This window comes from Anabrus simplex, chromosome 3 (genome assembly GCF_040414725.1).
Source record: "Anabrus simplex isolate iqAnaSimp1 chromosome 3, ASM4041472v1, whole genome shotgun sequence".
NCBI classification, from domain to species: domain Eukaryota; kingdom Metazoa; phylum Arthropoda; class Insecta; order Orthoptera; family Tettigoniidae; genus Anabrus; species Anabrus simplex.
In genome coordinates this window covers 397,833,670-397,847,549 of record NC_090267.1, presented here as the reverse complement: position 1 = coordinate 397,847,549, position 13,880 = coordinate 397,833,670, and the positions used below count along the sequence as shown (strand labels likewise).

The 13,880-nt window shown below is 38.9% G+C and overlaps 1 protein-coding gene across 2 annotated transcripts in view; it reads right to left on the bottom strand.

Annotated features, from left to right (window-relative positions):
* Positions 1-6,271: 6,271 nt before the first annotated feature.
* Positions 6,272-13,880, bottom strand: part of LOC136867367 (uncharacterized) — a 123,735-nt gene continuing 116,126 nt past the window's right edge. The window contains exon 7 of one of the 2 annotated variants that reach the window (XM_067144544.2): positions 6,272-6,764. In XM_067144544.2, coding sequence (XP_067000645.2) covers positions 6,553-6,764 — 212 coding nt within the window. In that variant the 3' untranslated portion in view covers positions 6,272-6,552. The remainder of the gene's footprint in view (positions 6,765-13,880) is intronic. The other variant, XM_067144545.2, reaches the window with a different exon arrangement.

Below are 13,880 nucleotides of genomic sequence, written 5' to 3'. Positions count from 1 at the left end.
AAAATATATAAAATTGACAAAGTAATGCTTTAGAGGAAGTGTCCTTAAAATTAACATAAGATTGACAAGATTAAAACAAACAAACTGAGTATTTTCCAAGGTCTGGTACCCATATTGCAGCTGTTCCTAGATTGTCTGAAAACCAGCCTGGTTGTTCTCTGTCTTGATATTGTTCGCTGAGAATCAAGATGTCTGCTCCTATCTCATAGATTATCTGCGTCAATAGATCATTGGCAGTTAGACTCCTGTGTATATTGGCTTGAAGGATCTGTACCATTCACCACTGCTTTTTGGCCTTTTCTAGTGCTTCACAAAACACAATACACTTGCCTGAGCCAAGAGCATGATGTCGTTTTGGCTCTTCAACGCCCATATCTGTGCAAATTATGCATCGTGGATTCGTTTTGCATCCTACTGCCTTGTGACCAGCTTCTCCGCACTTAAAGCAGAGTTTACTTCTGTCCAATCCTTGACAGTTTCGTGCTTGATGCACCGAGGAACTACGGCCCACCGTCTTACTCTGCAGTATAGCCAGCCTAGTTTAATTTTGCCTATGTCTAACAGCTTTCGTGCCTCGCTATCTTCTATCTCCACGATGGCGAGTTTTTGTCCCCTGCTGTTCGGATTTGTGATTGAGACCTTCAATTCTTGATTAAGATTTTCTAATTCACGTCTTACAGCCTCCTCTACGTCGGAAATGGTGGTGGCACTGTCCATATCCCAAATTTCCAATGTAGTTCTAGGCGTCAAAACCTTTACTTCGCCATCATGTCCAAGAGCGCCTTTAAGTGATTTATTAAAATTGTCTCTATTCTCCTTTTCCATGGCCTTATTAAATTCAAGAAGAACTGCTCCAGACATAGTTTTCCTGATCGATCTAACACTGGCGCCACTGTCTTCTGGGTTCACCTTGCTGCGGATATCCTTCACAACATCTGCAAAAGTCTTGCCATTCATCGGTTTAATAAGTACGGCTTCTGGGCGGCTTCTTATAGTTGAACGTTTCTGTTGCTCGTTCTTAATAATAATAATAATAATAATAATAATAATAATAATAATAATAATAATAATAATAATAATATAAAGAACTAGAGAAACAGGGAAATGCCTTTTGGTCTCAGTTTCAATGACAGTGAAATCCTGACATTCACCTCCCCGTGGTAGAGAGGGGCAATGGTTGTATATATATATTATATACAGGAGGCTAACGAATGCAGGGACCGAGTATCTCCTGGTTTAAGGAGATCACCTTCTACCAAATGCCAGTGGCCTCCTAGGAGGGCGGATGAGCGTGTAGAAGGAAGGACACTCTCTTGCCCTTGGAGTGAGAAACTGCTCCTAAAGATGGAAGAGCCACTAGATGGCCAATGACATAGGATGGGGAAGGGAATGGGAAACCACTCCATTAAAGACCTGAATGGATATCCCAAGCATCGGCTGGTTGAGAACTTTGGGAGGTGCACCCATGTCGAGTAAGTGTACCTGCTAAAACTCAAGAAATATTTGGCTGACAGACCACCTGCTATACATTATGACCCGCAAATCCTATTATAATAGAAGGGGTGAGGGCGAGTACCTGGTGCCTTAAAACTGGGACTACTCGGCTAAGGTGTGGCAACCCTGACAGAAAAGTTTCTGGCCCTCCAGGTTGGGGTTGCACATAGGGTAAACGGCTCTATTGTGTAAAAAAAAAAAAGGTTGTTACGAATATCTCACATTTGCCGTGGATGAATAAGAATGGATATCAAAATATGACGACCCTGCAATGGAAATCGGCTTTACGAATAGGTACTTGGAATGTAAGAACCCTGTATAAACCTCGATCCTTCAAATCCTCAGTCAATGGCTGGAGAAGTATAGAGTGGGAATTGCTGCAATTCAAGAGACTAGATTATTAGGTAATGGTGTACAGGACATGGAGAGGTATACACTTTTTAAGATGGGGTAAAGAAACTAGATTCCATGAATTTGGTACTGCATTTTGTGTCCAAAATTCAATAGTATCATCAGTGCTGTCCTTTGAACATGTGAATGAAAGACTATGCTATTTGAGGGTACATTCTAAATGGTTTAACATACCACTGGTGAACTGCCACGACAAGGATGATCATGTTAAGACACCTTTTATGAGGATTTGTTAGATCTGTGGAATAAATTACCCAAACATGATGTCAAAATGATTTTGGGTGATTTCAATGCAAAAGTTGGAAAGGGAGACATTTTTGTGCCAACAATAGAAAGGGAAAGTCTGCATGACGAAAGCAATGATAATGCCATTGTACTAATCAATTTTGCTACATCCACAAACTTGAATGTGCGGAGTACCACTTTCCCCACATAAACAAATACATAAGGAAACATGGTATTCGTGTGACGGTAAGATTGCCAATCAGATAGATCATGTATTAAATGACAAGGATGATCCTGTTAAGACACCTTTTATGAGGATTTGTTAGATCTGTGGAATAAATTACCCAAACATGATGTCAAAATGATTTTGGGTGATTTTAATGCAATAGTTGGAAAGGGAGACATTTTTGTGCCAACAATAGGAAGGGAAAGTCTGCATGATGAAAGCAATGATAATGCCATTGTACTAATCAATTTTGCTACATCCACAAACATGAATGTGCGGAGTACCACTTTCCCACATAAACAAATACATAAGGAAACATGGTATTCATGTGCGGTAAGATTGCCAATCAGATAGATCATGTATTAATTGACAACAGGCATAGAAGTTCCATAACTGATATCAGAGCTAACAGGAGCTGAGATAGGATCTGATCCCAATATGATAAATGTTTTTGATAAAATTAAATTGGAAACCTCTTGTAACTCACAGACTGAGGAAAGATGCAAAGTTGACCCTGAGAAACTGAAGCAGGAGGACGAAAGATTAAAGTATAATGTTGAAATTGCAAACAAATTTGATATTCTGGGAGAAGATCCTACAGAAGACATTGATGAAACAAATGACAAAGTTTGTAAACAAATGTGGAATAACGCAAAACAAATTATGACAACAGTAGCAATGAAAGTGATACCAAAAGGTGTTAGTAAGAAAAAGAAAGGTTTTATGAGGCATGTTAAAATGCAGTTAATGAAGTGGCAAAATGGCGTAATAAGTGGCTGCAGTCTAATAAGAATGTAGATGTTGAGGAACTATACAGAGAGAGAGAGAAAAAAAAAGAATGTACTAAATTAATTTGTAGAAAGAAAAAGGTCTACCTGAGACCACAATGAGAATCAATCCAAGATGACTACAGAAACAGAAACATCCACAAGATGTATGGAACTGTCAACACAATTAAAAAAGGATTTCAACCAAGATTGAGTAGTACGAGAGATAAGTCTGGAAATTTAATTGCTGATCAGGACAAATTATTAAATTACTGTAAGCAATACTTCGATTCCTTGCTGAATTGTGATGATCCAGAAACCTATATTGGTAAACCATATAGTTCCCCATAATAAGAACAAATACCAGAGCCATCATATCAAGAGGAATTACAAAGTATTATATGTTTAAAAAACAATAAAGTTTCAGGTAGTGTTAACATTCCTGCTGAGCTTATTAAATACGGTGGAGAAAGATTACATAAATACATATATAAGATCATTCTAAGGATATGGCACGATGAAGTTATTTCAAAAGAATGGCACTTGCTGTCCCAGTTTATCAAGGAGGGGATAAGGAAGAACTTCAAAATTATCGTAGCATATTTCTTGTAAACACGGTCTACAAAATTATGTATTTTATCCTTTTTTTTTTTTTTTTTTTGCAAGTTGCTTTACGTCGCACCGACACAGATAGGTCTTATTGTGATGATGGGACAGGAAAGGGCTAGGAGTGGGAAGGAAGTGGCCATGGCCTTAATTAAGGTACAGCCCCCAGCATTTGCCTGGTGTGAAAACTGGAAACCATGGAAAACCATCTTCAGGGCTGCCGACAGTGGGGTTCGAACCCACTGTCTCCCGAATACTGGATACTGGCCGCACTTAAGCAACTCCAGCTATCAAGCTTGGTTTTTATCCTTTTACAGCGTTTAAAACCATTTGCTGAAAATGTTATTGGAGACTATCAGAACAGTTTTCGTAGTAACAGATCCATTACAGACAACATATTTGTAATTAAGACTATTAATGATAAAGTATGGGAACACAAGGAGTCGGTTCATTATCTCTTTATAGATTTCTTCAAGGCATATGATTCAATCCATAGAGAAGGTCTGTGGAACATCATGATGGAGTTTGGCTTTCCCATAAAATTAATTAACATTTGCAAACTGTGTTAGCTGTGTTTTGCTCAAGGGCAGAAAATCAAGTTCCTTCCTGGTCTGAGACAAAGGGATGCACTATCTCTTCTTCTATTCAACATTGCACTCGGGAAGATTATCAGGAAATTAGCTCTTGTACCTGCTGGCATCATATTGGGGAGACAACATAAAAGTCCTTGCATATGCGGATATTATTGTTCTTATTGGCCGCAATGAATTAGAAATTAGGCAGTTACTTGTGGAACTAGGGAAAATGGCAGCAAAAATTGGCTTAGAGGTAAATGATAAAAAGAGACACATTACATGATTGAACAGAGACCAAATCATGAGGAGATTGACAGATTGCCTTTGAAGATTGAGAAATATATATTTAAAACAGTACAGGAGTTTAAATTCCTTGGTGTATTAATCGATGAGCAAAACTGAAGGCAACAGGAACACCAAGCTAGAATTAAGAATGCTCTCTATTAGGCTCCAAGTTTTTAACAAGGAATGTAAAAAGGATTATCTACAATACAATCATTCAACCAGTACTTCTGTATGGTTCCGAGATATGGAGTATAACCAAGAAAGAGCAGCAGCAGTTGCAAGTCTTTGAGAATAAAACTTATAGAAAATGATTTGGCCAATGGTTCGATCCTATCTCTCAAAGCTGGCAGAAAAGGTCTAATTATGAGATGTATACCCTTTCTCAACAACACACTATAATGGGTGTGATAGAATCCAACAGACTGCGCTGGGCTGGACATGTATTGAGGATGCAGGATAACAAAGCACCAGTAGACCTATACAAGGGATCTCTTAATGGGAAAAGTCCTTCAAGAAGACCCCGAAGCACCTGAAAGAAGGAGATCAACAAGGTATGCCGGACCCTCCAAATTGATAACTGGGAAGAGCAGGCTCAAGATCAAAAAGGATGGAAAAGGATTGCGAGATTGGCATGGGAACTTCACGTCCCTCAGAAGCCTATGGAGTGAGTGAGTATTATTATTTTTTTCTTTACGTCACATCGACACAGATAGGTCTTATGGCAACGATGGGATAGGAAAGGCTTAGGAATGGGAAGGAAGCGGCCGTGGCCTTAATTAAGGTATAGCCCCAGCATTTGCCTGATATGAAAATGGGAAACCATGGAAAACCATCTTCAGGGCAGCCGACAGTAGGGTTTGAACCCACTATCTCCCGGATGCAAGCTCACAGCTGCGCGCCCCTAACCGCATGGCCAACTCACCCGGTATTATTATCATTACTGGTATTATTATTCATCTAAAAGTATCGTGGTGCTGGTCAGTGAAAATTGGACCGATTGGGAAGGGGAAATCAATGGCGGCACAGCCCCGCCAGAGTCAAATGTCATGAACCACCACTGAACTTATGTACTAACTGTAATAATCTGCGAAATTATTTTCAAAGTTGCAATAGCATTAATTTGTATGGCCACTTCTTTTCCAACTACTAAGAGAACGAATGACTAGGTTTTGGATTCCTGTGGCATCATATTTTTATCTTGGTCTCTCTTTACAAACTGAAGTTAAATTAAGCACATTTCTAGCTTTCTTGAACATGTTGATAGGATTTTTTATTGGTCATATAAAAGAATATTTTACTACATTTTATCATTAAATCATATTTAGCCAAACAAATGGTACAAAAGCATATTTGGTCATATTAGATTTGTTTTAGCCATGCTGCAAGTATTCCTCACAGGTTTTCTGCCAGTACGGCTAAGTGATTTCAACTCTGTTTGGTTATTGGTTATGTTGGATCTCCTTTCCTTGGAAATATTTTGTAGTTAAATTAAGTTTGAAGGAAACAGGATTTGTGAGCCATAAGTTTTCAAATTAGAAAGGACTAAGGAATATTAGGAATGTGCTCAGTTTACTGATGGTCTGCTGTCTGAATAAAAAAATAAAGCAATTTTTGAACAATATTTAATTTCTTTTGCATCATATTCCAAGAAAATTTTGGAGCATAACTGCATACATGTTGTTAGAGTTTTTAGATCATAGAAATCCAAGGCCTACAATTACTAATAATTAAAGGAATCTATGTAACGAATATTTTCATGCTGCTATAATACATTTACAATGAAGTAAGAAAATAACTACCAGTACATAACCTTTAAAAGTTGAGTCGGCCTGATGGTAATTTATATGGTACAAGACTTACTATGATGTGTGTGTGTTCAATTAACAAAGTCTGAACACATTTGTCTATGTAAATTACTGAACTACCGGTATGTTCCTTCTATTTGGGACACTTCATATGGTTGCTATTTCTTCGGGTCATTCAAATGAGTTTTAAAGCGACTGAGTAAGTTTCTGGTGCGTGCAAATGCTTCTCCTTCATGGCTCTTACTTATATTCATTAATAAATATGACAGATCACTACCATCTGAAATTTTTCCATGGGCTTGTATCTGTTGATGTTCTTGTATTGATCTCTCACTGCTAATGGTACTTTCTTGACAAAGTGGTTTGTTTTCTGAAAAATCGAAAAAGATATTTTAAGATATACATTTTTAATATATAAAATGTTTGGCAAAATTTCTCAGTATTTAAGCTATGTACCATAAGAGTTATATTCAAACTTTACATATAAACACTTCAAGAAGGAGACAAAGACATAAAAGTAATTTCATGAGAGCACATCAGTTCGCAATACCACCTACAGATTCTAGACTCCAAAATTGCATGTAAGGCTGCAAGGTCTTGCTATACAGTACTGGAGGTGAGGATAAAATGGTGGCATCTGAGTAAGGTTTAGTTTGACATGTAGGAGGCTTTACACTTGATTCCTCTGGAATATTCCTCTGACATACGTGTCAGAGAAAATAACTCTTGCAGTGAAGCAGGTCTTAGGTGCATCCAAGAGTAAGAGCAATTGATAAGGAGGCTTGACAGTGAAACAAGCAGGTCCAGAGGACAATAGCAGAGAAGAAAATGATGTTCAAGATATGGAGGAAGACGGGTCTACCAGCAGATAGAATTATTCTGAATCTCAAAGATCTGCTAACAGAACTGTTGCTATTGTTAAATCTGCCACTTGTTAGAAACTGCTAATGCTACTTTCTTGACAAAGTAGTTTGATCGCCTCGACATTTGTAAGTGAACAAAGTGGAAAACTGGGCTAAACAGAATGCTTATGAACTTTGGTCATAATGATGATGATTTATTTCTATTTTGTTATAATGGAAGCCTCTTTCCTTCAGTTTTGACTTAGTTCACTTATAACTGTGAGGTTCTTCAGTCTGGTGAAACTAATTCAGTATAACCTAAATTTAGAAAATACAGTGGAACCTTGGATTGCGAGAATAATTCGTTCTGGCAACGTGCTTGTAATCCAAAGCGCTCGTATATCAAAGCAAATTTTTCCAATGCAAAAATATTTATTCACATAACATTTCTAAAACAAATTAAACTGCATTTTTCCTTACAATAGAATCATAGTTGATGAGAGGGAGACAAGAGGTGACATGAGAGGAGTTACTGTGTAGAACGAATTTCACCAACGGAATCACTGCTGTCTGTTAGCTCACTGGAATTATTTTCTTTTTGTGCAACTTTAAAGAGGAACCTGTCCAATGACTGTTGCATTGCATTGTCATTGAACAGATTCATCACTCGCACTGCAACAGCCTTATTCAGGTGGTGTTTTTTCTACAAAATTTTGCACCGTTTCCCACATTTTGCACTTCTCCCAAATGTCAGCTGAAGTGAGAGATTCCATTGACTTTTCCTCCTTCTCTTCCCTGGGTGAGATCTCCTCCATAACCTCCTCCTGTTGCTCGCAGATGCAGGTCCATCAGTTCGTTGATGGAGAGTTCCTGCCTATGTTCTTCCACCAGCTCTTGAATATCCACATCATTCACCTCCAGCCCCATGGTCTTCCCTAAGGACACAATATCATCAACAATCGGACCTCATTGTCACCAACAATCCCCTCAAAGTAACGTCCAAGAACACAGTCAGACCACAGCTTCTCCCAAGCGGAAGTAAGAGTTCTCTTGGTGACCCCATCCCAGGCTTTATCGATGATCTTCAGGTAGTTAACAATGTGGAAATGATTTCTCCAAAACTCTTGGATGGTAAGGTTTGTTCCTTCGGTCACTTCGAAGCATCGCTGAAATAGTGCTTTGGTGTATAGCTTCTTGAAGTTCGAAATGACTTGCTGATCCATAGGCTGGAGAAGTGAAGTAGTGTTGGGAGGAAGGAATTCCTCCAGTAAGCCGTCCTCAAGGTCTGGAGGATGAGCAGGAGCATTGTCCATGATCAGCAAGACTTTGAGCCGCAGATATATTTCTCAATGGTATTTCTTCACTACAGGACCAAAGACCTTGTTCATCCATTGAACAAAGGAAATACGAGTGACCCAAGCCTTAGTGTTGGATCTCCACATAACATTTAACTGGTTCTTCTGTACCTTGCATTTCTTGAAGGTTCATGGATGCTTGGAATGATACACAAGCAGGGGCTTTACTTTTAAATCCCCACTCGCATTAGTACACAATAACATGGTCTTTCATGGGCTTGTGACTGGGCATTGAATTTTCTTCTGCTGTAATGTAGGTCCTTCGTCATTTTTTTTTTTCCAAAAATGTCCCATTTCATCACTGTTAAAAAGTTGCTGTAGCAGGTAACACTCAGTAACAATGAGTTTCTGGAACTCAGCAGTGAATGCCTCAGCTGCCTTAGCATCCGAACTGGAAGCCTCCCCGTGCCTCACAACACTATGGATGCCATTTCTCCTCTTAAAGTTATCAAACCATCCCCTGCTGGCCTTGAAGTTTTCTTCGACTTCTGTTGACGTACCGTACATGTATTTATCTAAATGAGAAGCAACTTTTCTGTATCTACCCCTTTTATTTCTTCTTTCTTCTTTAATATTGTGCAAATCGTTAACGTAGACTTGTTATAAAATCTCGTGATATCAGCCACTCGCATACCTCATTCGTGATTTTCAATCATTTCCTCCTTAACTTCTATCGTAATCATCTCCTTCTTCTGACCGAATTCCTTTTTAGCCTTCTTTTCGTTCACTGGGCCCTTTGTTGCAAAAAAGTTACAACACCAATGAAAGAAACAAAACATGTACACTCGTACAGTGTTGGCTATGCGAGCGAGCAGCCAGGCACACCAATTGAAGTCCAGTGCCGGAGATGATTACACACACTCGCCCAGGAAAGGGTTGAGGCAGGGGGGAAGGGAAAACGTAGGCACACGTGAAACTCGTATTGCGGAACCTCACTCGCTTATCAAGTTACAATTTATTTAAACCGTTTGCTCATCTTGCAAAACACTTGTAGACCAAGTTACTCGTATTCCGAGATTTCACTGTAGCTGATTGATTTAACCAAGTATTTGTATAGATGTCAATATGGAACTTATGAGTTTAATGTAGTGGCTAATTAAAGTGACTCTTCTTAATAGATGATAGTAGATGCTCCTTCTTCCAGCCCCTGGTGTTGACTTTATCAAGCAGAAATTAAAACTGCTCTTAAATACTGAAATACCGGAAGTACAAAGAAAGATGTCAAAATTATTACTGGTACTCAATAATTTATCTCAAAACTATGCTGGAGACTTGAACTACAAATATTGGAATGTAGGAATTGAGTGATTCATTTTTCCTCAACTGCATGTCAACATTTAGCTGTACAGCAATAACAACGAATATTATATTGGTTTCCATCCAATTCAATATTATACCAATACCTGTTAGACACTTCACAATTCCTTGTAAGATAGCAAAACCGTATAATACTTGACTTAAAAGAGGATTGTCCAAGGAGTCTACCCAAATAGCTTTCAAGGTCATATAATGCAACAGTGCATACATCTGCCATTTTGTGGTGAATTTGGAGCTCGGAGCATACAGTAAAATTATTATATTCTTTATAAATAATTATCTCTGTCACCAGTCACAATTTTTATTGAATTTTGTACTTCACAACGCATTGGCCTAGACTCTGGAATGTGTTGTGAGGTACAAGATTCAATAAAAATTGTGACTGGTAACATATTGATGGTTATGAATTTCATGTTTTTGGTCCGTATTGAACTGAGAATAATATATAAGTAATAATAATAACAACGTAAACGTTTCCACCTTTTCTTGGTGGATGCAGTACTTTTGCATCCGTATTTTGGCATATGCTAGAGTAGAATGTAGTTTCCATAGAAATCCCAGTCTCATCCATGGCTTTGTCAATATGGAAGCTGCTGGGGTATGGGTCCTGCTGAGTAATGACATTTGGAACATGACTAGTGCATCTGAGTGTTATGAAGGTGTTGCTCATAGGGTTCTGGCCCAGTGAGGAAGGCAATGGCAAACTACTTTATTCCTCATCTTGCCTAGTAAGTCTCATGTTGGCAATGCCATTGGATTTGGCGGTTTTGTTATAACCGCATAAGCCTTGGTGGTGTTATTTGAGGACCTAACCAGCCTCTGAGCTGATGACCAAACAGACAGACAAATTGGGACCATGCTGTAATAGCGCATACTGCAAGATGTTGTTTATATCGTCTAAATGAGAACTACTGATATCTGTAGGCCTACTAATATCTGTGAGAAAAATGGGCTAGGTACATGAAAAATTGTGATATAGTGGAAAATTTGTGAAATTTTTTTGTAATTTAACACGACTGGTAATAGAGATAATTGTTTATAAAGAATATAGTAATATAGCACGGAGATGTGACACCAGATAACATTGTACATGTTATGCTGCAAAATTAGGAATCTTGGGATCAAGTAGCAGTATATGTGGAAAGCATATTTCAAAAGAAGAGAGATTTAGATGCGTATGAGCTACATTAAAGGAGAAGTGAAGGAAGAAGAAGAAAAGGAAGAAGCATAAGATGCTTCATGCACGACACTGTCCTGAAGTAATGTGAGAGTGGTTCCGAGTCGGAGGTATACCTCGTGGGAGAAGGGTGTGTGGTTTTTAGTGTGTAAGAGTCCCATACACTTGTCAAGTGCGGATCCTCACAAGCATCTTATTGAAGATAGTCCACTTTCCCTTGTAAAAAATATTATTATTATTATTATTATTATTATTATTATTATTATTATTATTATTATTATTATTATTATTATTGTTACGGAGTTATCCGTGGTAGTTAGAGGTGAAAGAAGGTGCTGGCTGGAATAGGTCTCAACTTACGAAATTACAAGTTAATTTAAAACTTTAATAAAGGTTATATTTTCTTTTCAAAATCAACAGATAACAACAGAGTAACAGGTACCAAGTAGCAGAAAACACTTTAAGAAATTACAATTGTTACAAGATTTGGGCTTCGAGCCCCAAGATTAATTTATGAGCTCTCAGTTCACCACCACAATAGTTACAGGGCAGAAAACCCCTAAGTACAAGGAGCACTTGCTCCTAATTACAATGTTAAGATGAAAAGAGCAGACCTGCTCTCAATTTTACCAGCCTGTCAAAGGCTACAACAACCTTTATTCCTAACTGCCCTTAAGGCACACATACCGTGAAACAGGGGTATCTTGTACCCAACCTACAGGGCCTTCACATGAAGAAAACAAACACTGGGTTAATTAAATGGCCCAACAAACCAAATTGACTGGAGGCGTAGCTTGCACTCCTACATGAAACTTCTTAAAACCTAGGTGGCACTCGGCCAGTTATACAGGGGCTAATCCCATACTAGGGAGGTGACTATTTGGCAAATAAGTTTAAGACTTTAAGAAGGAAGAGAAAAATGGTTACGAAAACATAGTCACCTCAAATTCAAAATGAAGGGGAGTTCGAGAGGGTTAAGCACTCTCTATCCCAACTTGCGGCTAATTTACATGAATACAGTAAGGTTTACATTAAAAAGGATTCGAACCTTCCCCCGCGGGTTAAAACTGCTGAGCTAGCAAGACATAAAGATGTTAACAGGCCATTACCTTGTAGATGAACCGCTGCTTGGAGAAAGAGGCGCTACCCGCCCCCTGCTATATATGTTCACACACTGCGAAAGATGTTACTGAAGTGGCCCCGAGACCAAAAAATCAGCAGTTTTTATACCCTCGTGGAAAATTTGAGACCTTTCAAGAATGAAAAAGACACACCCCTTCAACTTTATTGGTAGACAAGGATTTACACATGGAAACCTGAGGAAGAAAGCTATGATTGGAGGAAAATTAATTACAGAAATTACCGATTGGTCAAATTCAAAACTGGCGGAAAGAGAAGGGTTATACTGCCAACCCAAAAAATGACTGAAAGAAATTTAACAAAGAACAAACTTATGAATAGCAAATTTCTTCAAAAAAAAGTTCCTTCACTTCGCACTAGGGTGCACAATTATAGTTCTTAAGTAGTGCCATCTAGAAGAGAATGTTCACACTTCTTACTACAGAGCAAACAAATACAAATCGAAACAGACATAGTTCAGAACACTTCAAAATTTACAGTAGAGACATCTTCCGAGAAACTTTTGATTTAATACAGATTGTTAAAGTTCAGGCTTCCTCCTGTAGAGGGATTTCAACTGGCGCAATATTTGAATTCGCGGCGTGGAGGTGTACCGCCTGGTACAGACCTCCCCCAAAAGTCCTTCCAAGGGGGGACACAGGAGAAAACAAAAAAAAATTTGTTTAAAAAAGGTCCAAGTTTTTTGCAGATTGGATGAAGAAAAATTTAGCAGAGAAAATACCAATTTTTTCAGTAGTCAGAGATCCCTTAATAGGTTTGATATTGGTGGGTGCGACGATATTAAGTCCAGTTTTTAAACTTTTGTAGTAGATTATGATGAAAAGTTCTCTATAGTTGTAGTAATTGAATTCCAAAGGAAAACTTTAATTCTTGGAAGAATAAAAAAAATTTTTTTAAAAGTCCACCAGATGTTGATGTTGAATCCAAAAACACCGTAATTGTGGATATGGAATGTCCATGTAGCTGAATAAGTGCATTAGTTGTTGATTAAGTGTGACGGCCAGACCAGTCGCCGCTGCTTGTGTTCAGAGGTGGCCGCTCGGACCCCTCAAGTACCCTGAGATACACCTCTCCCACTACTACGAGAGGGGTAGTGGTGGTGAAGCACGCCGCACACGCGACGATTGTTTACAGTCCGCAGGCAGTTAGCAGGAGGTGCGCCGCACATCAGCCTTGGCCGGAAGGAGGGCTCCAACTCGCCGTACACTGGTTGACCTCACTGGAGTAGAGCGGGCCCGTACTCCACCACAGTGGTGGTACGGCGCCGCACGGCTGCGGGGGCACTGAAACATTAAGATCTCGGCGGCAGAATTTTGTTGGACCATAATGATTTTAGGGTACAGTCTTTGTGGTGAGGCTGAGGGGCCAGCGGCGTGGAAGTTTTTACTTCATTTTAATTAGCCACTGGTGTGGTTTAGCAGGAGACGGGAGCTTGGTAATGGCCTAGGTGGACAGGACAGCAGTTTAACTGACGGGGGAGGTTGTACAATGAATATTTAAATACAAAGAACATGATTCAAGGGGCAGAAGGCCTCAACATGAAACCCAAAATATAACCTTCAGATTTCTTTCAAAAGGTAAAAAAAAAACTATATAAACCAGCTAAGTTAGCGCGGAAATTACACCGGTTTCACCTGCGACAGGTGAACCCTAAA